General features: G+C 44.1%; 1 protein-coding gene across 1 annotated transcript; it reads left to right on the plus strand.

The window, feature by feature from the left end:
- Positions 1–251: 251 nt before the first annotated feature.
- SH3BGR (SH3 domain binding glutamate rich protein) lies at positions 252–23600 on the plus strand. Its single transcript, XM_075263529.1, has 7 exons — positions 252–400; positions 4881–5066; positions 10169–10249; positions 18158–18229; positions 20593–20646; positions 22092–22211; positions 23311–23600. Exons 1-6 carry the CDS (start codon positions 356–358, stop codon positions 22176–22178), a joined length of 525 nt encoding a protein of 174 aa, XP_075119630.1. The 5' UTR covers positions 252–355; the 3' UTR covers positions 22179–22211; positions 23311–23600.
- The last annotated feature ends 3615 nt before the right edge of the window (positions 23601–27215 follow it).

Below are 27215 nucleotides of genomic sequence, written 5' to 3' on the forward strand. Positions count from 1 at the left end.
ACTTCATGCAAATTTTAATATTTTTCTTATAATTCACTTACAAAGCGCAGGGAATCATAAATGTATTGTAGACTTCAAGAACTTTCTGATTGGTGTATTGTCTTACCTTACCTTTTAGGGACAGGGGCCAACCTAACCTGATAAGACGCAGTTGCTAGCCTGCCCACACAACAGATGCCCTGTGAGAACCAATCGCTCCCAAAATATCCCCGGGCCAATGATCAGGTTGCAATGTGTACAGGCTGGAGAGCTGCTGCGGGTTCGGTTTACACACACTGCACTGGGATTCTGTCTGGGAAAGACACTCGGGATCCTTGTTACGTATTAACAGGGTTCTCAGAAACCTACAGTCAAAATGGTCATCAAGGTATTCGTCGCCACTGTTGCCGGATCAACTGCGGTAAGTCTGGACACCATTGTTAAGATTCCTTGCTTGAATTTTTAAAAATATTTTCTGCGTAGTTTTGGTCTAAAAGTTCTATTTATGAATAATACACAGCAAAAACAATCTAAAAGGATTTGAGAAAACTGTATAAAACAATAATTATAATATAATAAAGCGATGGTAGGGAAAAAAATAAAATACAAAAAAGAATAAAAGTTAAATCAAAAAATAAAAAAAATTATGCAAAAGGCTGATAAATTGCTAAAGACATTTTAATTTTTTACGGAACTCAAAACATAAATAAAAAAAAAATACTTAAGCCAAAAGAATCTGTAAATTTTATTGTTTTTCACATTTTCATTTTAGGAATGAAATCTACAAATGTACAACAAAAATAATTTTAAGAATTTGGTTTATTTACATTTTTGAAATTTGTAAAAAATCCAAAAACAAATTAGTTTCATGGTTTTTTTTTGTTTTTTTTTTAATGATTTGGTGTCACATCTTTTTATTCTGGTAAAAATGTACATTCATGAAATTTTTTTTTGTTATGTTTTGTCACAATTCCGCCTGTATCTCACAATAAATTACAAAAATAAAAAAATCAGCCCAGTTCTTAAAAAAAATTAAAAAATTATTATTATTTTTTTTTTACACCACGGCACTTCGATCTAATTCCAGCTACAGTATTAAAAAAAACATAAAAACACTCAAATACCAAAACCTATGTAATAACTAAAGTGCAAGAACTTGGCCTTCTGGTCACTTCAGTTTGCAGATCATGTATCTCCTGTATGTAATACAATCCATAGTGGGATCAAGTTCCCCAGGGTGCTGGATAATAGGATAATGTCCCTCTATATAACATGGATCGGGTGTATTTTTGGGGCATAATCGGAAAATTCACTGTAAAATGTGCGGAAAAGCCCAGAGTTGTAAATGACTCTTTGAGGAAAGCGAGAGCACAAGGGAGGGCGACACAGGGAGGCCGCATGGGGGAAGGGCCGCTGTTTCCTTATATATCCCTGCTTGACAGCTGATCTCTGATGAATTTGAGCCTAGTAGGTATCAACTACTCAAAGACAGTTCTTGTCGCGCTGCCGGAGATATTGAAGGAATGCTTGGAAACTTCCAGACAACTTGTTCGAAAGAAAAGATAAAAAAAATCTCACTGGGTGGAATTTTTGACAACTTAAAAACATTTCCCATGAGCCCTAGCAAGTTACCCACCACTGCTATGAAGTCCAGGATAGGGACACTTTCTGTCTGAAACAGGTCGGGCCATTCATTATTTAGTTTGCACCAAATAATTGGGGTTAAAAAGTCACAAACCTCGGGAAGGGGGTGGGGGGAATGGCAGTTTCGCACCCCCCCCCCCCCCCCCACACGCCACTTTCGTGAAAGCACATGGCCCAGCAAAGGAGCTGATGCATTTATAAAGAGGACTGCGCCTACTTATATATGAGGAGACTGTGTTATGAAGACTGCCATTCAATATGCCAGGCTTCATATATATGGCCTGTGGTGTCTGGTATTGCAGCTCAGCTTCATTGAAATAAATGGGGCTGACGCTAGGTTCACACCTGCATTTGGCACTCCGTTCTGTGGTTTCCGTCTTCTGCATGCAAGAAGACGGAAACCACAGACCGGGTCTGGCCGTGAGCGGCGGTGAGTATTTCATGCTCTCCGCCGCAAAACCGTTTTTTAAAATCCAGACACAGAGTACTGCATGGCCGACTCTGTGTCCAGATTTAAAAAAATAGTTTCACGGCGGAGAGCATAAAACGCTCACCGGCGCTCATGGCTGGACAGCTTTCTCACCCATTCAAATGAATGGGTGAGAGAGTCCTGCAGGTTTCTGTCTCCTGCCTCTGTTTTGTGCAGGAAACGGAAACCTGCAGAACGGAGACCGGGCGCAGATGTGAACGAGCCCTTAGCTGCAGTACCAGACACAACCTTTGGACAGGTGTGGCACTGTTTTTGAAATAAAGTGGCTATGTAGGGGGAATGAACATGATGAACTCCTTGGCCCGTTTCTTCCGTCACTTTGCCTGTGTTAGGCCTCAAATGTTAGGCCGTTTTACCGCTATTTTCAGTACAATGAAAATATGGGTGTATTCACACATTCTTATTTTTAATGGTCTGTGAATAACAATCATCAACAATAGGACATTCTTAGCCATTTGATGGATCTAGTCTGTGGACTTTCTGTGAAAATCGCTTTTTGGCTGCATCCACTACATGGGGCCTTAGGGCCCCTTCACACGGCGTAAGCGCTCCGCTCATTTAGACACGTATCCGAGCGCGGCGCTTCAAAACAGAGCCCATTGATTTCAATGGGAAGCGCGCGTATATCGGCATATACCCGGGCTTCCCATTGAAATCAACGGGCTCTGTTTTGAAGCGCCGCGCTCGAACACGTATATATGTGTCTAAATGAGCGGCGTGCTTACACCGTGTGAAGGGGCCCTTAGTCTAAGGGCTCGTTCACACGGAGTTACGTCCCGCGAGATTTGGCACGTGTACGCCGCGTGACCCTTTGCGTGCCGTACACGCTCCCATTGATTTCAATGGGAGTGGGGATCGTATGCGCCGCGCTAGTTTGTGGCCGTGAATAAATGCACGGCCGCAAACTAACGCGGCGCATACGATCCCCGCTGCCATTGAAATCAATGGGAGCGTGTACGGCACGCAAAGGGTCACGCGGCGTACACGTGCCAAATCTCGCGGGACGTAACTCTGTGTGAACGAGCCCTAAAAGCAAAACTATATACAACAAAATAAGACCAAGGCTGTATTCACACTGAGTAACGCTGGCGTTTTTTGTGCTTATTTTTGCACATAGCGCCTCGTTAACGCCGCGTAGCGCCGCGTATACGCCGCGTTAACGCCGGGCAACGCCACCGCAAAATAGCGCGGCGATAACGCGGCGTACATGCGCCGATAACGCGGCGCTACGCGGCGTTAATGCGGCGCTATGTGCAAAAATAAGCACAAAAAACGCCAGCGTTACTCAGTGTGAATACAGCCCAATGAAGTTCATCCGTTTTTTTTTTTGTTTTTTTTTTTAAATGGATAGTTAAAAACAGATGACAAATGGATATTATATATGGTCACAAGGCTGAAAACGTGTGACACGGATGGAAAATGACTGTGAAAAACTGATGTTTTCATCCAATTTGTTTTATTTTTTTATTAAAAGCAGATGAAGTCTATGGCTTTTTTTCTAACTTGTTTTATTTTCTGACTGTAGATTTTTTATTCTATTTTCTGTCCATGGTTATGGGGGCGGCCATCTTGTCTGAGCGTCTCCACTGCTCTGTTAACAGCATTTAGTGATCTGCTTTACAGCACAGTTATGGCCATAGGAGTCGACTCATTGAAGGAGGGTTTTCTAGACATGCTCAGTGCAGGGAGGGGGTGGAGATAAGCTGTGACATCATCTATTGTCAGTAGTGATGTAATGCTGGGTCACTATGTGTGTTATCTGTAAGGGATCCTGCACATGATGTTTACGCTCGCTCATTCTGAACGTAAAACTCGTTCAGAGTGAGCGGCGTAAAAACAGATCCCATTGACGGCAATGGCTGCCGGCATACGCGCGTATCACATTGAAAGCAATAGGTAAAAAATCCACCCATTGATTTGAATGGGGAGCGCACGTATGCCGTCACCCATTCCAGTCAATGGGATCTGTTTTTTACACCGCTCACTCTGAACGAGTTTTACGTTCAGAATGAGCGAGCGTAAACTCCGTATGCAGGCTCCCTAAAGGTGTTATCTTGTATTGTAAACCTGTCTGCCCTGTTTGGGATGTAAGTGAGATCACTGCTGCAATAAACACCACTACAAAAAAGGCCAGTGTAAGGCTATGTTCACATTTGCCCCGGAGTCCATTGTAATGTATGCCTGAAAATGGTGGAAGAAAAACTCCTGTACAGATAGTTTTTAGTTTTAAAATGACACCCAATAGACTCCATGATAGTCAACGGGGTCTGTCAGTCTTTGTATGTAATGGCAATTGTTGTGGTCTGCTTTTGGGGTCCTCCATTGGGCCAGAACAATAGACTGCTCGATGCTAGTGTGAACTTAGGCTTGAGTGGACAGAGTGAAAATTGCAGGATAGTTTACTTTTTATTTTTCAAAAAAACATAGACCATGTTTGTTGACACATTCCCTTTAAGTCTTTTCTTGCTCTGGATGAGCAAAACAATAAGTCTCAGGTTTGGGCTAGTGTCACACAAGTGAATTATGGCCACCTAACAGCTTTATAGATCTGTCTGTAGATTCACGGTAATTCACCTGTAATACCAATGGCCTATCACTATTACATGGGCGTGGGTCTGACAGCCAGGACCTCCGCTGATCAGCTGTACCAGGACAGTGCAGCTCCCAGGAATAAGATGCCTCGAGATGTGATGCCCACCCACACTGAAAATATCTTATTGTCTTATTCTTCCTCACAAATTACAAGTTTTTGTTGTCCCATATACAGATCAAAAAGAAGCAGCAAGAAGTGGTGGGCTTTCTGGAGGCCAACAGAATTGACTTCGAGGAAAAAGATATCGCCTGTAATGATGACAACCGGCAGTGGATGAGGGACAACGTGCCGGGAGAAAAAAAGCCCAAGAACGGAATCCCACTTCCTCCCCAGATCTTCAATGAGGAGCAGTATTGTGGGGTAGGTAAAGTTGGCCCTCTGGAGGGTCTACCGTAATAATGTGCTCACCAAAACATCAGAAGACAAGCCGATTTAGAGGTGACTTTGGCGCTATCATTGCTTATAGAATGTTATAACCTATAAGATCTTACCGATATGTCCTAGGTGGCCATGGCCATGTGTATATGATAACTCCAAGGATTACGAGGTCATTATAAGTGGACCTCACATCTCCTGTATAGATGGAAGGTGGACCTCAGATCCATGTTATCTACGGAGGTGGCTGACAACTTATACAACACAACAAAGAGGCAACTTATGGCAACTCTCAAATAGATTATCAGGGGTATAACTTGATGTGGTGCAGGCCCAGAAGTCTTAGGTGTCCTATAAGTGTAACTATAGGTTAAAGGGGTCTTACCACCTCTAGGATCATATCTAAACTTGTAGCTTTCCTGAACTGTTTTACCTAATACATCACTGTATCTATCTTGTGCCATTTGATAGATACAGCTAAATATGTCTCCTCAGTGTTCACAGCTGGTTGCCTAGGTTTCAGACCACTTCTGCTATTGAGCTGCAGTGGCTGGGCTTTTGATCAGTCCATGCTTCCGGACACCTCTATTCTCTTCTCTTCACTGTGAACAACAGCTAATGGAGAAGTCTGACAGCTCTGCAAAGTAATAGGGGGCTGCAGGTCCCCTCTACACGGCACCAGCCAAGAGGAACGCTGGAAGGTTGAGTAGAGAACCCTGCCACAGCAACTACTATCCCAACCTCCTGACTTTCCTCTATTGGGCTGCTGCCTGCATCACATAGTCTAAGCCTGACCTACAATTTATCATTGAAGCCAGGAAGTGGAGGGGAGAGGAGACAGGAGAAAAGGTGAAACTCTGAGATAGAAAGACCCCTTTAGGCTAAGGCCCTATGGGTGACAGTGAAAAAGTGCTTTGAAAAAAAACCAAAAATGCTGCAGAAATGCTTACCAGTTTTTCCATCAGCATTTTTCACAGAAAGGTTTCCTCTATGGAATTTCTACTTCAGTTTTTCTTATATGGAAACCACCAGCGTTTCTGTACGTATTACTGACATGCTGCGATTTCCAAAACCATGATGATTTTAGAATTCGCAGCATTTGGAAATCGCTGCCTCTGCAATGTGTGAATGGGATTTGCTATATGTAGGACCTCGGCCTTACAGTTAAAAAAAGAAGTCATATTCACTTTTCCTTAGCTCTGGAGTTCCAGTTGTATCTCCCCTGTTCTGGGTGTCAGTAGTCAGTTCTGGTTCTCCCCAGAGGTCAGGTGTATTACGGTACGTCTTTGCGCTTTGTATCATTGACATACCTGACTACCACACGTGACAACCGAGGAGAATGATTAGCTTCAACAGCCTTGATATCATGGCTGGAAAACCAAAAATGACCTGCATCATCTGATCAGCGCTGACCCCCTGAGCAATTTGGCATTATGTATATCCAAATCTGTTCAGCCATTCCACAGATATAAGCCCTTTTACTCTTGATGTAAATTATGGTTTAATAGCCAAGTGGACGGTAACACTGTGTTTTTTTTGTGGGGGTGGGGTCTCTGTGAACTGTTTGTCATGCAGTGTTACCGCCCACTCCTCATTCCCCATTACAAAACTGACATACGACACACCGGTCTTAATACAGTGTTGGCCAAAAGTATTGGCACCCCTGCAATTCTGTCAGATAATACTCATTCTCTTCCAGAAAATGATTGTAGTCACAAATTCTTTGGTATTATTATCTTCATTTAATTTGTCTTCAATGGAAAACCACAAAAAGAAATGTCAAAAAGCCAAATTGGATATAATTCCACAGCAAACATAAAAAAGGGGGTGGACAAAGGTATTGACACTATTTGAAAAATCATGTGATGCTTCTCTAATTTGTGTAATTAACAGCACCTGTTACTTACCTGAGGCACCTAACAGGTGGTGGCAATAACTAAATCACACTTGCAGCCAGTTGAAATGGATTAAAGTTGACTCAACCTCTGTACTATCCATTGGCGTCTGAATGAAAAGGGACTGTATGGTAGGATACCCAGGAAGACCCCACTTCTTACCCAGAGACATAAAAAAGCCAGGCTGGAGTTTGCCAAAACTTACCTGAGAAAGCCAAAAACGTTTTGGAAGAATGTTCTCTGGTCAGATGAGACAAAAGTAGAGCTTTTTGGGAAAAGGCATCAACATAGAGTTTACAGGGAAAAAAAAGAGGCCTTCAAAGAAAAGGAGACGGTCCCTGCAGACAAACATGGCGGAGGTTCCCTGATGTTTTGGGGTAGCTTTGCTGCCTCTGGCACTGGACTGTTTGACTGTGTGCATGGCATTATGAAGTCTGAAGACTACTAACACATTTTGCACTATAATGTATGGTCCAGTGTGAGAAAGCTGGGTCTCCCTCAGAGGTCAGGGGTCTTCCAGCAGGACAATGACCCAAAACACACTTCAGGTCAGCACTAGAAAATGGTGGTGAGAGAAAGCCCTGGAGACTTGTAAAGTGGCCAGCAATGAGTCCAGCCCTGAATCCCATAGAACACCTGTGGGGGAGGGGGAGAGATCTCTTGATGGCAGTTTGGAGAAGGCCCCCTTCACATCTCAGGGACCTGGAGCAGTTTGCCAAAGAAGAATGGTCTAAGATTCCAGCAGAGCCTTGTAAGAAACTCATTGCTGGTTACCGGAAGCGGTTGTGCGCAGTTATTGTGTCTAAAGGTTGTGCTACTAAGTATTAGGCTGAGGGGGCCAATACTTCTGTCCGGCCCATTTTTGGAGTTTTGTGTAAAATGATCAATGATTTGACTTTTTTTTCATTCTCATTTGTGTTTTTTCATTGCAAGCAAAATAAATGAAGATATTACCAAAGAGTTTGTGCTTGTAATCATTTTCTGGAAGAAACTGAGTATTATCTGACAGAATTGCAGGGGTGCCAATACTTTTGGCCAACACTGTAAATGTGCTCCATTGATTTCAATGTGACTATTCGCAGATCTGTGTCTTTTTGATGGTGCATTTCCCCGAACTCCATGTAGAAAACGGTTTATCCTGGACAACCCCTTTAAGTTTAACATCAGTCTTAATCAATTAGAGATGAGATGAGCCAGAATTATTAAGAGGCTCTGACTTCTCCTCTCTGGAGGGCCAGAGTTGAAATTTGCGTCAACCAGGGACTGGCGTCAATTTCAGCTATAATACATGGCGGTATATATTTACGGTAAATACGATGGGCCGAAATGTTTTAAGATATTGTAAGTTGAAAGGGTAGAACTCTGGGGAGGGATTTATCAAGACTGGTGTCCATAGGCCCCGACTAGCCTCTAAATGAATCAGGTGCCAGAATTGATGTCAGGAACTGCCATAGATCTTATATTTAAAGGGTAACTAAACTTCCGGATAACTTGTGACTTTCTGGCCATATTAGTGTCTTGTGACTTTATTAACACATGTTGTCTCCTTTCTGTGACATCCGGCTGGTTTTCACTCTTCCCCTTGTTCCTGTATTGAGCTGTTCCTTCCTCTCACTGGATGTTACTGTGTATGGAGGAAGGGCTTTGTAATATGTAGAGCAGGGGTGGGCAATTAATTTTCCCATGGGGCCACATGAGAAATTGAAACTGTTCTAGAGGGCTATGCGCGGTGCAGCAAATTTAGCTCCACCCACTTCTCAGTTCACTCCACCCATTCTCAATCATTTTTCCATGTACCTTCACAAAGTATAATCCTACAGTCACCCTAACATTATACACCCCCACATTATAATGTTTCCCTCCAAATGTCCCGCGGTATTAAGTCCCTCTGCTGGTGCCACAGTTTAAACTAGCAGAAACTAGAGGGGACATTAAACTGGGGTAGCTGACATTAAACTGCGGGCAAATAGAGGCAGACATGTCCCCCTCCAGCTACCCCCCATGGTTTAATATGCTTCTCCAGCTGCCCCCAGTTTGATGTCACCCTCCATCTGCCCCCTAGTTTAATGTCCCCCCTCCATCTGCCTTCAGTTTAACTGCCCCCTATATCTGCCCCCAGTTCCCTCTTCTTACTCACACATACTGTCTATTCTCTCCTTATCTTCGTTCAGTCTCCATTCCCAGCAGCTTGTTCTTTCTGTGTAACAGCAAAAACACTGTGTTGTGTGGCTCTGCCCACTAACGAGTCTTAGCCTATCCTAATGAGCTAAAGGACCTGTGATGACGTCATCACAGGTCCTTTAGCTGACTTCCCATTCAGCATCTACTTTTATCCCACAAGCTATGCGGGCCGGACAGAACTAGTCAGAGGGCTGGATGTGGCCCGCGGGCCGTACATTGCTCAGGTCTGATGTAGAGAGAATGAGGGGAAGGGTCACTTCTTACGGTTATATCTCGCACATTAGAAAACGTACAAACTTGCTTTTGGTGTCATATGAAAGAGGACAGTGCTACCTACAATGTATCCAGAGATATCACCGGCTGAAAACACAGTTGGGATTAGGAAATTATATGATATATATTATCCAACTGCTTATAAATATCCTAATCCCGACCATGTTTTCAGCCGGTGATATCTCTGGATACAATGTAGGTAGCACTGTCCTATTTCATACGACACCAAAAGCAAGTTTGTACGTTTCATAATGTGCGAGATATAACCGTATGAACTGACCCTTCCCCTCATTCTCTCTACATATTACAAAGCCCCGTCCTCCATACACAGTAACATCCAGTGAGAGGCAGGAACAGCTCAATACAGGAACAAGGGGAAGAGTAAAACCTGCCGGATGTCACAGAAAGGAGACAACGTGTCAATAAAGTCACACGGCCAGAAAATCACAAGTTGTCAGACATTATAGTTTCCCTTTAACTCATGGCAGTTTTCTGGTGTGACTTATTATACATTTTTCACGCCGTTCTCTCCACCTTACTCCACCCACTTTCACAAAAAGTCGTGACTGAGGTGCAGCATGAACAACGTGGTGTTCCTTTAGTGCAACAATGGGTTGTGTGCTCCAAAGATGCACCACAATGACACCCTTGTATCCCCGGAAACTAGATGGGGTAATAACTTCCCCCCATTACATGATCTGCCCCTAAGGTTTTTCAGCATTTATTTTATTTTTTCAGGACTTTGAGTCTTTCTTTGATGCTAAAGAAGGGAATGAGATCTACGTGTTCCTGGGTCTGGCCCCCCCTGCAAGTGCAAAGGTATGTTCTACGTGTACACTATAGCCGAGTACCCATATAGGAGATTGTGGCCGCTCGTTTTTCATTATATGGATTATTATTAATTCTCATATTGAAGAATTACCGATTTCCTCTCCATATATCACTTTTTGTCTCAGAATGAGCGGAGTGCCCTCTAGTGGGTCCTGCCAATCAACTCTCCAAAAACTCCATTATTCTGAATAAACACAAACCAATAACTCATTAATAATAGATATATTACAACATAACAAAAACTGCAGATAAACCTCACAATCCATCAACGGCGATCTGTCTGAATCCCCCATACACATGCACACTTGGCACCACCTTTGCTGGTGGATTTTCTCCAAGACAATAAAAGAATCGGACATGTGTCTTATGAACTGGTTTAACCTAATATGGGCACTGTGTGTTGGTATTATGTATTCTGGTTGTTTTTAATATAGGAACTGTATGGTGGTATTATGTGTTCTTATTCTTTTACATGGGCACTGTGTGGCATTATTATGCATTCCGGTTGTTATGTATGGGCACTGTGTGGTTATATATATTCTGGTTGTTATATATGGACACTGTGTGGTTTTATATATTCAGATTTATATATGTGGGCAGAGTGTGGTGGTATTATGTATTCTGTTTGTTATATATGGGCACTGTGTTGTGGTATTATGTATTCTGTTTGTTATATATGGGCACTGTGTGGTGGTATTATGTGTTCTGGTTGTTATATATGGGCACTGTGTGGTGGTGTTATGTATTCTGGTTGTTATATATGGGCATTGTGTGGTGGTATTATGTATTCTGGTAATTTTATATGGGTGCTGTGTGGTGGTGTTGTTTATTTTAGTTGTTATATGTGGGCACTGTTTGGTAGTATTATGTATTTTGGTAGTTTTATGTGTTCACTCTGTGATGTTATCTATTCAGTTTGTTATATATTGGCACTGTGTGATGGTATTATGTATTCTTGATATTTTATGGGAGCACTGTGTGGTAGTATTATGTATTCTGGTTGTTATATATAGGCACTGTGCGGTGGTATGTTTTCTGGTGGTTTTATATGGACATTGTGTGGTGGTGTTATTTATTTTGGTTGTTATATATGGGCACAGTTTGGTGGTATTATGTATTTTGGTTGCTACATATGGACATTAACTGGCGGCATTATGTATTCTGGTTGTTTTACGTGGGCACTGTGTGATGTTATCTAATCAGTTTGGTATATATGGGTAATGTGTGATGGTATTATCTATTCTGGTTGCTATATATGGGCACTGTGTGGTGGTATTACGTATTCTGGTTGTTTTATGTGGGCACTGTGTGGTGGTATTATTTGGACATTTTGCTTTCGCACGGAGTAAACACTCGTGTATTTTTGCAAAATACACGTGTAAAAATAAGACTCCCATTGACTTCAATGACATTTTACAGGCGTATTTTTACAGGCGTATTTTTACACGTGTAAAAAATATCATTGAAGTCAATGGGAGTCTTATTTTTACATGTTTTCAATGAAATGGAAAGACGGCGCTCTCAGGTCACATTGTGACCTGAGAGCGCCGTCTTTCCATTTCATTGAAAACTCTATCTTCCCTGGCCTTGGCCGGTGTCCATCAGACGTGCTGCCTCCTCCACCTGACGGTAAACCCCAAACGTAGTTGTGAGCGATTGTCACAACCTCATCAGGTGAGAGGCCATTTGGTCCTTTTAAATCTTCTGGTTATTTCCACCAAAATTTATCAGACATTCTACACTATATAGTGTGCTCGGTGTCTCTTTTGTTTTTTATTTTTACATGTGTATTTTTGCAAAAATACACGCGCATTTACTCCGTGTGAACGCTCGGTAGTATATCATAGAATTTGGCCACCATATGTTGTGTTATTTGGGTACTTTAGTTACTATATATCATATGTGTGGTGACCTTATTCCTGCACTACAGTATGTGGAGGCATCATTGAGGCAGTGTTGCACAGGACACCATTAATACATCCTTCATGACCCTCCACATATATGTGTGATATCACCCGATCTCCTTAGACACTGCACATTTGCAAGCTGCTGTCTTAAGGTTTAATGTTCCTGTAAGCAGATTCCCTTCCTGCGGTATGCTGAGTATATACATGTGAGTATACGCTCCCGGCTTTCCCATTATCCTATTAAACAGGGCTGAGCACACACCACCCTGTATGATGGGTGCAGCCTCACTAATGGCAGAGGCGTGGGCACAGCCTGGGCACAGAGTGCGGTATGTCATATAATATGCATGTATCTGTGCGAGCAGATGGCGGTTGTCATGTGTCTGCTTCAGATCAGCTTAGCCCTGATTAGCCGCAGTCATGACCAATATGTCACATTACGGTATGAAATGGCCCATCTCTTCAGGACTGATTAAACATGGCGGGTGAGAGCGAGCGGCCAGCAGGAATCCTCCGCACACTACAGCGTGTGCACCATACACGACCTCGCCGTCTTCTACACGTCTGTTGTATCTAGAACCAAGCTCGCCCCCACGTGGCTACATGGGAATATTACACCAGAATTAGGAACTGGAATTTTTCATGACACCCGATAACGTGACTATGACTCCATTATATGTAAACTGACTAGCCATAAGATTAAAACCACCTTGCTATTATTATGTTGCCGAAACAGCTCTAACCCATCGAGGCCTGGCCTGCACAAGACGTCTCAAGGGGACCTGCGGTGTCTGATAGGACGACAGTGACTTGTGACACCCCTGGAAACAAGGGACAAACTACCAAATAATTTTTAGCAAAAAACGAGAAAGTGCCACTTTTGATGTGATTTTTGAATTTGTAAAATTTGTAAACCTCGTCGAAAATCTGCACCAAAACTACAAGTTTTTTTTTTTTGCTTCACTGTGTGAATACACCCTCAGAGCTACACCATCCTGAATTTGTCACCAACCCAACCAATCCCAACATAGTATGATGTTCCTTTAGTTACCCCCCATAGTATAATGTACCCCATAGTAATAATGCATGCTTTAAAGAGGTGCAATGGTAAATTTATCCAAGTCTCTAACCCCTTCTATTACCTCTTTGACTTCATCCAGTCCCTATCTATTTCCCACACAATATAATGACCCCTCAAAAACAATACACATTATAATGCCCCGGCAGTGACCCTCACACAGTATAATGCTCTCCAATGGTACCTCCATATAGTATAATACCCCCTCACTCCACCCCTGCACCCTTTATAATGCTCCCCACAAATAGTTTATCCTATAGTGATAATACTTCTACCCGTGTTAATACCTGTACCCCCATAGTAATAATGCTCCCCAAAGTGGATGGGGGGTGGTTTTGGGATGTGGTTCAACAATGTGTAGCAGCAAATTCATTTATCTTAAACTAAGTCTCTAACTTCACCTATGGCCCCTTTGACTCCACTCAGTTCCTTTGTGTTTCCCACACAGTTTAGTGTCCCAAATTGCCCTCCAACAGTGACCCCTTAATAGCTGACACATTGTAATACCCCCACAGTGGCCCCCAGACAATATAATGTCCCCTTACTGGACCCTGCATGCTTTATAATACTCCCCAGAATACTCCCATAGTAATAATGTTCCACCAGTGTGCCCATTAATAACAGGGCCCCAATTATGCTCCCCCAAAAAACTTCGGCCAGAATAAAAAAAAAATGCCTGTGCCCTTTTCGACTTCCCCCCCAGCTCCTTTGTGCTTTCCATACAGTAAAGTGCCATAGTGACTCCCACCAGTATAATGATCCTCAATAGCCCACATGTTATATTGCCCTCTCAGTGACTCCCACCAGTATAAAGCTCCCTCAATGCTCCTCACACAGTATAATGCTCCTCAGTGGCCCGCACTGTAAAATGCCCCTTTAGTGACAGCCACACAGCAAAATCCCGCAGCACCTCCCATGCAGTATATAATCCTATATCCTATCCTATCCTACTAATATTATAAATGTGAAAGTTTGGATGTTTGTTAGTCAATCACGCAAATACGGCTGAACGGATTTAAATGAAATTTGGCAGATAGATAGTTTGTAACCTCGTTTAAAATATAGGCTACTTTTTATCCCAGTAAATGACATGGCTTTGCGACTGTTATGAATTTATTTTCACATACTATATTACACTGCTCCTGCAGCAGCTTATCTTAGGTTCCAGGGCGGTTATTTCTATATGTAAACACTCGGCTAACCCTCAGTCCACTCTGTACACACATTTGCATATTATCTGTTCTGCTCCAGGCAGTGCTAACACACTCACATGGGCAAACACCTTTATTCCAAATTGGCAATTTGTCAATTTTAAACATGCCTGGAAAAAGAAATCTAATTTGTCGCAAACAATGAGAGCTATGAAGATAGTCAGAAGTCACAGAGCTCTCCTCAAGCAGAGCTGAGGGGGAACATCGACGCCAACAACACACTCATTATATGGCGTCCCAGCGAGCTGCTGAGATACCGGAACAATTACAGGCACAGTGCAAAGAACAACTTCAGTGCCAGGCCAACTTGAGAGCTGCCGAAACGCTGGAACAGGCGTATCATCAACACCAACAACATGCTCATTATATGGTGTCCCAGCGAGCTGCTGAGAAACTGGAACAATCCCAGGCACAGCACGAGGAACGCATTCAGCGACAGTCCAGCTTGACAGCTGTCGAAATGCCGGAGCATGTGGATCATCAACACCAACAACACACTCATTATATAGCGTCCCAGCGAGCAGCTGAGATGCCAGAACAATCACAGGCACGGTGCGAGGAACAAGTTCAGCAGCTGGACAGCTTGAGAGCTGCCGAAACACCGAAGCAGGCAAACCATCGACGGCAGCAATTTGCTGAATATAGATGGAAGTCGCAAGGAGAGGCTAGTATATACAGTATATATATATATATATATATATATAATATAATATAATACCTCCTCAGTAACCCATACATAGTATAATGCCCCCTTAATGGTCTGACATACACAGTATCCTGTCCTTCAGCTGTGTCCACATAGTATAATGCCCTCTCAGTGGCCTCCATACAGTATATTTCCCCTTTACACTTTATAATGCCCCCACGCCTACTCCCCAAACAGTATTATGTCCTTCAATGGTTCCCCATTTGCCCCTGTACCGTATAATGACCCCTCAGTGGCTGCCATACATAAAGAAACGCAGCACAAATAAGTCCTCACCTCACTCCCGATCCAGCCGCTGTCTGCAATCCAGAGCAACAGAGGATAGAGACGTATGATATTATTATTATTATTGTTTATTTATATAGCACCATTAATTCCATGGTGCTTTACATTTGGGGGTTACACACAATACAAAGAATATACAGGTAGATATAATACTAACAGTGACCGACTGGCACAGTGGGGTAGAGGGCCCTGCCCGCGAGGGCTTACAATCTATGAGGGGAGAGGGGTAGAGACAGAAGGAGAGGGGGGAGGCTGTACAGATGGCGGTGTGGTGACAGTAGTGTTATTGGAGGTTGTAGGCCTTCCTGAATAGGTGAGTCTTCAGGGCCTTCTTGAAGCCTGTGATTGTGGGGATCAGTCTTATGTGTCGTGGTAAGGAGTTCCAGAGTATGGGGGATGCACGGGAGAAGTCTTGGAGACGGTTGTGTGAGGAGCGGATGAGGGCAGAGCGGAGTAGGAGGTCGTTGGAGGATCTGAGGTTACGTGTGGGCAGGTAGCGGGAGATTAGGTCAGAGATATATGGAGGGGACAGGTTGTGGATGGCTATGTATGTTAGCGTTAGTAGCTTGAACTCGATTCGCTGGGCTATGGGTAACCAGTGGAGGGACTGGCAGAGGGGGGCAGCCGATGAAGATCGGGGGGTGAGGTGGATTAAGTGAGCAGCGCAGTTTAGGGTGAACTGGAGGGGGGCGAGAGCGTTAGCCGGGAGTCCATGCAGAAGGGTGTTGCAGTAGTCTAGGCGGGAGATTATGAGGGCCTGGACGAGCATCTTGGTAGTTTCTGGGGTGAGGAAGGAGCAGATTCGATGGATGTTCTTGAGCTGGAGGCGGCAGGAGGAGTTGAGGGCTTGAATATGTGGTTTGAAGGATAAGTCGGAGTCCAGGGTTACCCCAAGGCTTCGGGCCTGTGGGACAGGGGTAAGTGGGGTTCCATTAACTTTGATAGATGGGTCGGGTGGAGGGGCCATACGGGGTGGGGTGAAGATGATAAACTCTGTTTTCTCCATGTTGAGTTTGAGAAAGCGGGAGGAGAGGAAGGAGGCTACGGCCGCTAAACAATCTGGAACTCTGGCCAGCAGGGAGGTCATGTCTGGTCCAGAGATGTATATTTGGGTGTCGTCGGCATAGCAATGGTACTGGAAACCATGAGTTTCTATGAGTTGGCCCAGGCCAAGGGTGTAAATGGAGAACAGGAGGGGTCCTAGGACGGAGCCTTGGGGGACAGCTACAGAGAGATGGCGAGGTGAGGAGGTGGTGTGCGAGTGGGAGACGCTGAATGTACGGTCAGAGAGGTATGAGGAGATCCAGGAAAGGGCCAGGTCTGAGATACCAAGGGATGAGAGAATTTCTAACAGCAGGGAGTGGTCAACTGTGTCAAAGGCAGAGGAGAGGAGGAGGAGGACAGAGTAATGGCGCTCGGCTTTGGGGGTTAGCAGGTCATTGGTGACTTTTGTTAGGGCAGTTTCAGTGGAGTGCCGGGGTCTGAAGCCTGACTGAAGTCTGTCAAAGAGCAGGTTGGATGAGAGATAGAAGGAGAGTTCGGAGTGGACGTGTTGCTCAAGTGTACGGGAGCAGTGAGATGGGACGATAGTTGGCTGCAGAGGACGGGTCGTGGGATGGTTTCTTAAGTATAGGAGTGACAGTGGCGTGTTTGAAGGCAGAGGGGAAGGATCCATTGGTTAGGGATAGATTGAAGAGATGGGTTAGGGCCGGAGTGATAACTTCAGTGAGCTTGGGGATGAGATGTGATTGAATCGGGTCAAGCGCGCAGGAGGTGAGGTGGGATTTGGAGATTAGGGAGGAGAGTTTTTCATCAGTGATGGAGGAGAAACAGGTCAGGGATGGGGAGCAGCGAGTAGTTGGGTGGATGGATTGTCGGGGGAGTAGGGTGAGGCTGTCTCTGATGGTGTCAATTTTAGTTTTAAAGTAGGAGGCGAAGTCGTCAGCTGAGATAAGTGATGTCGGAGGGGGGGCGGGAGGACGGAGGAGGGAGTTGAATATTCCGTATTCACAGCTGATGTTGCAGCTGGTAGCCATCATAGTGGCAGTACTCAGTTTATTCAGATGCAAAATCTGGAACAGAACCCGCTTACTATGTGCCATTTATAATAGTCTTCTTATGTGGGTGGGGGTCTCTTGGGCTTGACACTGCTACCTCTGCTCTGTATGAATTCTATGGAGCCTCTATGCTTCTGGATACAGTGAGCTCCCCCTAGTGGCTGCATGATGGGCGGCACTCTGCTTAATCATCTCCTGACATTGTTTATTTGGGGGGCACCTTACAGACACGGCTTAAAGGGGCGTTATTCTTTTTAGCTGTGTGGGTGTGGTCTGTAATTATGGGCGGAATTTCCAAACTTTTTGAACTCTCTATGGGTAGGTAAGTGTTAAAAGACAACGCTCTGTGACTTACATTTCTCTATAAATCAATATGTTACAATGTAAATGAGGAAATCTGATAATAATATGTATTTGTTATTTATATCTGTCCTTGGGAAAGCTGGGTGACAACAAATATAGCCACTATTACATCTCCTAGCTATTCATGCTTTTATAAACTGACATTATTCTATTCTGGAATCTAGGACTGCTAGGGTGCTAAGAGCTGATTGGTTGGCCATTTCGACTGTCACCCAGCTTTCCCAGATGCAGATATAGCTGAACAAAATGCTGGATTTTTACGGACTGTCCTGTATTTTCTGCTGTTTAGCTTAGTGACACCCCTGCTGTAATTGAAGAAAACCAAGAAGAGTTGAGCACTGCCCCATCCGAAGAGAAGCAGGTACGATACAGAATCATACAGTGCAGCGAATAAAAGGCATTTGCCATTACTGGTGAGACTGAGCGAACTCTCACATTGCCTTCAGGGTCCTTGATGTACAACTGCAGAGTACACTGGGAATGTCTTGAGAAATGCAATTGTTATTCCTTCTGGAGGAAAGCAATTTACATACGTCTTTCCCATGGAGCAAGTAAGTCTCCATAAATCATGTGGACTCCTCCAATGAGAATTAGCTAAGTAGAGGCTTCCTATATAATGGCAGAGCGAAGGGGGTGGAGGAGCCCCTGTCCATACCAAGAGTGGTCTTAGAGATGAGAACAATTTTCTGATTTTTCAGGTACTAGATATAGGTTACAGGTACCAGACATAGATGTAGGTAATAAACATGGGTACTGGTACTAGAGGTAGGCAGTGGTGAACCTAGCCTCTCTGCTGCCTGAGGCGGATGATCAAAGGACACCCCCCCCCCCCCCCCGGTATTAAGTTGGGGGGGGGGGTTCATCTTTCGATCGTCTTCCTCAGACAGAGCGGGGGGGGGGGGGGGGGATGTTAGCGGTAAGATTTTGTGCAGCAATACTCACAGGAGACGTCTTCCGACATTTCCCGTCTCTTCCCGTTGGGCCGCCATGACCACTTCTTCCAGCTGTGACTTGACTCTGTAAAGTTTGAAACACAGACATCTTTGACTCCTCACTTCTCCACGCATCCAACCCCTATATATCCCACAGCGGGGGGCGCTGTGGGGCATAATAGAGGTTACAGGGGCCACAGTGGATCCTTCAAGCTTTATTATGTCCCACAGTTGCACACCCATGAACTATTATTATACTCAGGGATCTTTTAAGAACCCAAGTATAATAATCGGAGCCCCAGGGGAGGTGAGGGAACATAATAAACACTGTTACTCACCTCTCCGGGATCCGATGTTGATCTTAGTAGGCTTTGGGCCTGTATGGTAATGTGTCAGACGTCACGTGGTCTGGGATATTACCATATAGGCCGAAAGCCTGTGCTAGCAGTACTATACAGGCCCAAAGCCTGTGCTAGCAGTAACAGGCTATAACTGCTAGCACAGGCTTTGGCCTATATGGTAATATCCCAGACCACGTAACATTTGGGCATTACCATATAGGCCCGAAGCCTTCTAGGAGTAACACCGGATCCCGTAGAGGTGAGTAACAGTGTTTATTATGTTCTCTCACCTCCCCTGGGGCTCCGATTATTATATCTTTTCAGACCCCCAAGTATAATAATAGCGGTAGTGGGATCGGAACCTGGCCCGAGCCTATTCACTACCGCCCTCCGCGGCCTATAGTATAAGGTGAAGCGGGAATACTCCAGCAGATAGTGGCCTATTATAAAACAAACAAACATAAAGTTCTTATACTTACCAATCTCACTGCTGCTCCCGCCGCGTCCTCTTCTTGTCCCGGCACAGTAAGACGTCTGTGTATCAGCGTAGGCGACGTAATGACGCCGCCTGCGCTTAGACGCAGAGGTCAGCATAGGAGAGGGGCCGCTTGGGTTGTTTTAAGAGCGGCCACTCTCCGGCATTAGCATAGGAAAAAAAAAAAAATAAAAAACGCCTGGGCTGCCGCCCCCCTCCGGAGGGCCGTCCAAGGCGGTCGCCTCACCTCACCTCATTAGAGGTGCGGCGCTGGGGGTAGGTACAGGTAATAGACATGGATGTAGGTAATGGACATGGTACAGGTAATAGATATTGGTATAGGTACTAGATATTGTTACAGTTACTAGGCATGGATATAAGTTAGACATGGGTACAAGTACAGTTCCTAGATATGGCTATAGATAATAGACATGGGTACAGGTACTAGATATCAGCACAGGTACTAGATATGGGCACATGTACTAGACATGGATATAGGTAATAGACATAGGTACAGTTATTAGATATTGGTACAGGCAATAGACATGACTGCAGATAATAGATATGGATATGGATAATAGATATGATCCCAGGTACTAGACATGTATATAAGTCATAGACATGGGTACTGGTACTAGATATAGGTACACGTAATAGACATAGGTACACACAATATAGATGGATATAGGAACTAGATGTAGGTACAGGTACTAGACATGAGTGACAGCATAGCTAAGCTTAGGCTAAAAAAAATACTGAAGGGTTGCTATAAAAGAAAATAATTGGAAAACTATGGCTGCCAGAAGCAGCGCCACACCTGTCCATAGGTTGTATCTGGTATTGCAGTTCAGCTGCATTGCAGTGAATGGGGCTTAGCTGTAATACCACACTCTGACTTATATACCACTCCTTATATACACATCTTACTATTACTGGGGTTACTTTACCTTTTCACCTTCTTTTATCATTTCTTCAGGAAGAGCCAGAAGCTGCAGCAGAAGAAGAAGAAGCAGCAGAAGCGGCTGAGGAGGTGAGACAGGACCAGTAAGAGGAGGAGAGGTATACGAGATATAGGGGCTGACCAGGACTTCTACCATTAGGATAGGCCATAACTATCTGATTGGAAGGGGCTGACAAGTGGTCCCCTGCATGGATCAGGTGTTACAGGGTCCAACTCCTATACTATCCATAGCACGGAGCCAGAAGAAGGTAGGTGTCCCTGTATAGTGGTCAGGAGCCGGTACTGCAGTGATGATGCCTGACCACAATATAGTGTACAGAGATGATCGAGTAGGTATTTGATCGAATATTACAGTATTCGAAATACTCATACTCGGTCGAATACCATGTGGTAAACGCAATAAAAATGTGATTCCCCTCCCACCTTCCCTGGCGCTTTTTTTTTTACACCAATAACTATGCAGGGGAGGTGGGACAGGAACTAGGACAACATAGGAATTGGAACAAAAAATGTATACAGTCATTGGCTGGCTAAATCAGCAGCAGCAGCAGCAGCAATAATAATCCTGGGACTTGAGCATGTTAGATGCCCCCAGGCATGCTTCCCCTGCTGTCCCAGTTGCATTGCAGAGGTGTTGGCATCATTTCCTGGGGTGTCATTGTGGACTTGGTGACTCCAATTGGTTGAATTTTGGTTTCCCTGAAATGAGCATATTTTTCCCATAGACTATAATGGGATTCGATATTTGATAGAATAGTCGAGTATTGAGGTCTACTCCTCTACTCGAATTTCGAATTTTTGAATATTTCACTATTCGCTCATCTCTAATAGTGTATATAATGGATGTTAGAAATAGCTGATCTGTGCAGGGGCTATCTGTTGGCCTCCCACCAGTCAGATATTTAATGGCCTGTCCTATGGATAGGACATAAAAAAATTTCTTGGACAACCCCTTGAAGATAGGAAATGCTAACATTGCCTGGAGAAAGTCTTGTAGTGACCGGACAATGCTGTACAGCACTAGTCTACCGTTTTCTCCACACAATGCTCCACATCACATTTAGGCCAGAATTCAGACGCAGCCACAATAGTACAATATATACAGTCATAAGAAACCCAACATCCCAGCAAATTCACCCCAAGGTCAGACTGAGCTACATATAAGACTCTATATACATGACTGACATACATACTATGTATACCTCTATAATGTGCCACGCCAGTCAAGTTGGCTTTGGCTACATCGGTCAGTACTAGTGTTTGGCCTGACCTTTATAAGCTACTGAGACCAACAGGTCCTTGTCTTAGACAATCGTATCTGGGCCCGTATCTGGGATTCTGTTTACCCCTAAGCCCTGTATACAAATACCCCCTGAACATAGTTTGTTGGTACCACCCATAACACCCGACACCCAGGGTATATGTCCCACTATCAACCGATCCAATCTGGCCGTAGTCTTAGGTTCACCTTCTAGGCCGTGTACGATTGCTGATAAATTTCTCTCTTCTTCCAGGAGGAAGCAGAAGCAGAAGCAGATGACGAACAAGAAGGTGAGGAAGAGGAAGGAGAGGAAGAGGAAGGAGAGGAAGAAGAATCCTAGAGATCACAGCACTATCTCTCGTCTATTATTCAGGTATTGCCTGGAGTCCTTCGTCATCACTTACCTACATCATGCATTGTTCTCTGTCAGTGTATCCCAGACGCTGCAGTTGGGAACCCCCGGACAAAAAATTTTCTTGGAACAATTTTTTACCAAAAACAAGGTTAGGTCATCAGAGGTTTGAATGGCGGTGTCGTTTGGGCAATAGATGGTATTGCCATGTGGGCACAGTAGGGCTCATTTATCAAGACTGGCACTTCCACCCTAGTCTTGATAATCCTTTATCACAAAATGCCCCCTCATCATAAAGTAGGCCTATCCCCTGGGGTCTATGATGGTGTCGCTGATGAGAAGTCTGATGTGGTCCAATGGCCTGACCTCAGGAAACTAATGTGCGGGGAGCAAAAGTTGAAATGTTGTAATTTTTGCACAAAAAAATCTGACTTGTAAAAAAAAAAATTCCATTATTATGGGATACTGTGCGCATTTATTATTTAAAGGGATTGTCTAGAATATTTTATTATTGTGGCGGGAGGCCACAGGAGAAAAATTTAAAAAAAAACCCATACTGACCTGTCCCCGGTGTCCCAGGCCGCTATCTGGTCACTGCAGCACCCAGGGATTTTTCCGGTGAAAGTCCCTGCCGCATGTGACTGCTGAGGACAATCAGCGGCCTAAGGAAAGGACACAGGACGTCACTCGCAGACATCAAATGTGACGTGTGTAGCAGGGATTGGACCGCAGGTGTGTATTTTTTTTTGGTCTTTTTTTCACCTTCCCCGGCCTCCTGTAATGATAAAATATCCTGGACAACTCCTTTAAGCATTATATGGTTAGTAATTTTTAGGCACTGAATGGCGGTATTGAGTGGGCATTGTATATAGGTATTATTTCACACTATATGGCAGTATTTTCTCTGATATGTATAATATACTTATATTTATATACATGATGGAGAGCAGGACGCCTTGCCTTAAAGGGCCTGCCTAACTTGTTGCCAAGGTTCACATATCCCTGACCATCAAGCAGTAGGGATGCAACAAAAACATGGCGCGGTCTCACCCTTAGACCATCTACCATTGACACCCGCTTTATCACAATTTAACAAATAATCACATTTTTTTCCCCTTAGGCCACCAAAAATACATATCACACAAATGAACTGCACTCGGCCACTGATCTGCGATTTGTTCCTACAAGAATTTTCCGGAATCTGACACAACGCCTCTCCATTAGGACGACGACCGGCTCCGCCCCTTCCTGGCACCTTAATCTTATTTCCACCAGCGGTTTTCCCATGGGTTCAAGTCATTTGCGGTGGTGAACTTTGCACTGGATATCCTCAGGATTTCTTACACACTGGGGATCGGGGATGTGATTTGTAATAAAGTTAGAAATGAAACGTGTTTCTTTTTAAGGAAATTTGGTAAATTTGTATTTTTTTTTATTATTTTTGTGCTTTCTCCAAGAACATCTTGACACTTCTTAGTCTATACAAGTGGACTGCTTCTGGCAAGATCAGCAGAGTTGTCTCCTGAAATGCTCTGTGCTGCTGGGAGACTGCACTCCTTCTTTCCGTGACCACTCACCTTCATTTCTCTCCATTAACCTAACCCTGCCCTGTATCAGCCTTCTCTCACTAATATCATCACAGGAAGGGTCATACATATAAATAATACTGCCATACTAATACCTTCGCACTCTATACAGGAATAACATTACCATACTGTACTAATGAAGTATACCGTCACACTCTATACAGGAATAATATTACCATACTGTACTAAAGAAGTCTACCATCACACTGTATGCAAGAATAATACTACCATTCTATACTTATGAAGTATACCTTCACTCTATATGGGAATAATGCTACCATACTGTACTAATGAAGTCTACCATCATACTGTATGCAAGAATAATACTACCATACTATACCTTCACACTCTGTACAGAAGTAATGCTACCATACTGTACTAATGAAATATACCATCATAATCTATACAAGAATAACATTACCATACTGTACTAATGAAGCCTACCATCACACTGTATACAAGAATAATACTACCACATTATACTAATGAAGTATACATTCACACTCTATACAGGAAAAATGCTACCATACTGTTAAAAAAATGAAAAATTAGAATACAACACTTTACACACAGAAATCATCTTTATACACATTACACACATACAAATTCATCCCGCACTCACACGATAGAATGAAACACTTCCTATATTGCTAATATGTGCAGCTCTGGATCCTCTAAGTCCTAGTCCTGACAGCTGAGATGCCTGCTGCCATCTGACTGTGACCTGCAGTTACCACAAGATGGAGCCAAATTACTGCTCAGCTGTAACACAACCTGTAACTGCTTTACTGCAGGGGTTATACTGTGAAAAATATTTATCCTCTTTCCATAGTATACGGGATATATTGGATATATTGCTGATCGGTCGGGGTCTGACTGCTGAAACCTTCATGATCCTGAGAATGGAGATGTTTTACCCCATTGTGAATGCAGCCATGCCCCTGGTGGACCCAGATGGCCCACACTCCTATTCACTTCAATGGGAGCACCAAAGCTAGCAGAGTGTTGTACTTCAGTTATCATGGGCACTCCCCTAAAAGTGAATGGGATTGCAGGCCGTCTGGGGCCACCATGGGTTCCGCTGCCTTCATTGCAGCTGCATTTACAATGAGGATAAATCAATGGGATCGGTGGGGGTCTAAGCAGTTGGAACCCCTCCAATCAGCAGGGCTCTTCAAATACACAGCCTCAGGCAGCCCCTGTGGTTATAATCTGCGGCCAAGGATGGGATACATCCAGTTCTCCCCAGTTCTGCCAATCACAGAACCGAGAAGAAGATCCCCAACCCGGTTCTGAAACTGGTAGAGCAGGAAGATAAAGGCAGGAGTAGGGGTAAGTACTGCTCTAATAATGCCACAACCCAGAAATTGGAGGGAATTGGAGATTGGGAGTAGTAGTGGCGAATGATGCGCCACCAATTAGGCTGAGCACCATCACACTCCCCACCTCCGCTCATGGGCTGGACCCCCCTGAGGGGTGTCCTGCAGCACTACTTGATGGTGATAGTAATAGTTCTCCCTGGGGGGCTTCCAGTTGGAGAGGTGACCCCTTTACTCTGAGCCAGTGTTCCGAAGAGCCATGATGGTGAGGCATAAAGCAGGAACGACTCAGGGAGACAGTAGTGCAGTGAAACAGAATAACACTTTACTCAGCAACTGTAGAATTACAACAAGCAGCTTCCAAAATGGGGGTTGTAGTTCTCAGTGTCCAACTACCCAGCCGTGGTCTTAGGAGGGTACTCCATTCCAACTCCAACTCCTCTCATGCACCACTTCCAGCTGTAGATACTGGGGACTGTAGTGCAGGGTAGTCCTGACAGGGATCTGATTACCTTTAGATAAGGTGCTGAGTCAACTCCTCCCGTCAAAGTACTTCACTGCTCCTCCTGCCAAACTCCTGACAACTGAACTCCTTTTTCTCCAGGTTGTCACTATATAAGCCTTTGGCAGTATTCTCTCCTCCTCGAGGCTGCATGGCCGGCCTCTGAAGTCCAGTCTCAGTGCTTATGCTTACACTTCACTTCAACCCACACTAGACTGGCCATAGACTAGACTGAAACAGAACTGAAACTAGACTGAGTCAAATGGTCATCCTGGAGACAAAAGTCTCCTGAAATCATATATAATTATAAATATATATTTTGTAAGAAGGTGACAGGCGAAGTGCTGGATTCAAGGTATATTTGTCCCAGGTTCCTGACTTAAGTGTGGTCCGGGGTGGATCAGGAGTAGGGCTCAGCCCAGGTGTAGATCCTGGGCTCATTAATGACCCATAAAAGGTTGCTGATCCTGCAGACCAGGGCAGAACTGGGAAGTGAGAGGAGGTGAGAGCTGCCCCCTGACATTTTGAGTCTGGTGAGACCAAATTGGACTGACTTGTTTTTTGTTCGTGTGGCTGACAGTAAGACACACGTATAGTGGGGTATTTTTGTTACTGTGTAGCTAGTGCTCAGACGTGCAGGTATTTATTTTGTTTTTGCCTGGACTTAAAGGGGTTGTCCCACCACAAGGATCCTATCTATACTGCTTGTTAATTTGGATGTAAGACTTTTCCTAAATACATTGCTTCAGCAAAACTGCTTTGTTTGTCCACTATCTTACTTTATTCAATTCATTGTTGACACAGCCCTTGAATTATCTGCTCAAAAGTCAAGTAATGTATCTGCTTGCTCTCAGAGAGGAGGGGCTAAGTGCAGGGAGCGAGCCTGTGTTTCTAGCTATTCCTGTGTCTACACCACACATGTGACCTAGCTTCCTGCTATCAGATAGAGAAGAGGAGCTGCTTGCATTTCTGAACTCATCTTCTGTTCTCCCATTTATCAGGTTAGCTAATTCAATTATGTTCATTATGGCAGAGACAGGCAGTATTGTGCATATAGTGTTGTTTGAGGACCTTTGATGACATCACAGGCCCTTCAGCCACCCCATAGGATTACGCTATGCGCTTGGCGGAGCTACACGCTAATTTGGGGACGGAGCTAAACGGCAGGTTGCATGAAACCCCGCCCACCAAATGACACAAGAAACCAGGAAGAAAGAAGATTTTACAGCAGTGAAGACTGCTGAGTATGCGACATGGGAATCCCCCTTTGAGGCTATGTTTTGTCTTGTATTTTTTCTGCCTGAAGCATAGGGTTTATTTGTTTTCAGTTTTTTTTGTAAATAAACCAGTTTGCTGCATACTTTATGTCCCTGTCAAACCACTGCTGCTACCGAGCTAACTTCCCCACTAGATATATAGATAGATAATACTGTACATATATAATTATGTACAGGAGTTACCCAGGTTATACCAGCATGGTCTATATCACTGTATACAAGAAGATGTATAACTTGTACCAGCTGTACATATATAATTATATACAGGAGATACCCAGGTAATTCCAGCACTATATCTAAAAAACATATTTTATGACACTGTCAGGACTCTTAGGACTGTA

Source organism: Leptodactylus fuscus, chromosome 2 (assembly GCF_031893055.1).
Source record: "Leptodactylus fuscus isolate aLepFus1 chromosome 2, aLepFus1.hap2, whole genome shotgun sequence".
Lineage (NCBI taxonomy): Eukaryota > Metazoa > Chordata > Amphibia > Anura > Leptodactylidae > Leptodactylus > Leptodactylus fuscus.

Excerpts from the sequence above, each read along its gene's own strand:
- SH3BGR (XM_075263529.1), top strand. The coding sequence starts at position 356 with ATGGTCATCAAGGTATTCGTCGCCACTGTTGCCGGATCAACTGCG. Across the intron at positions 401-4,880 it reads CTGTTGCCGGATCAACTGCG|ATCAAAAAGAAGCAGCAAGA; the intron begins GTAAGTCTGGAC and ends TCCCATATACAG. Across the intron at positions 10,250-18,157 it reads CCCCCCCTGCAAGTGCAAAG|CTTAGTGACACCCCTGCTGT; the intron begins GTATGTTCTACG and ends TCTGCTGTTTAG.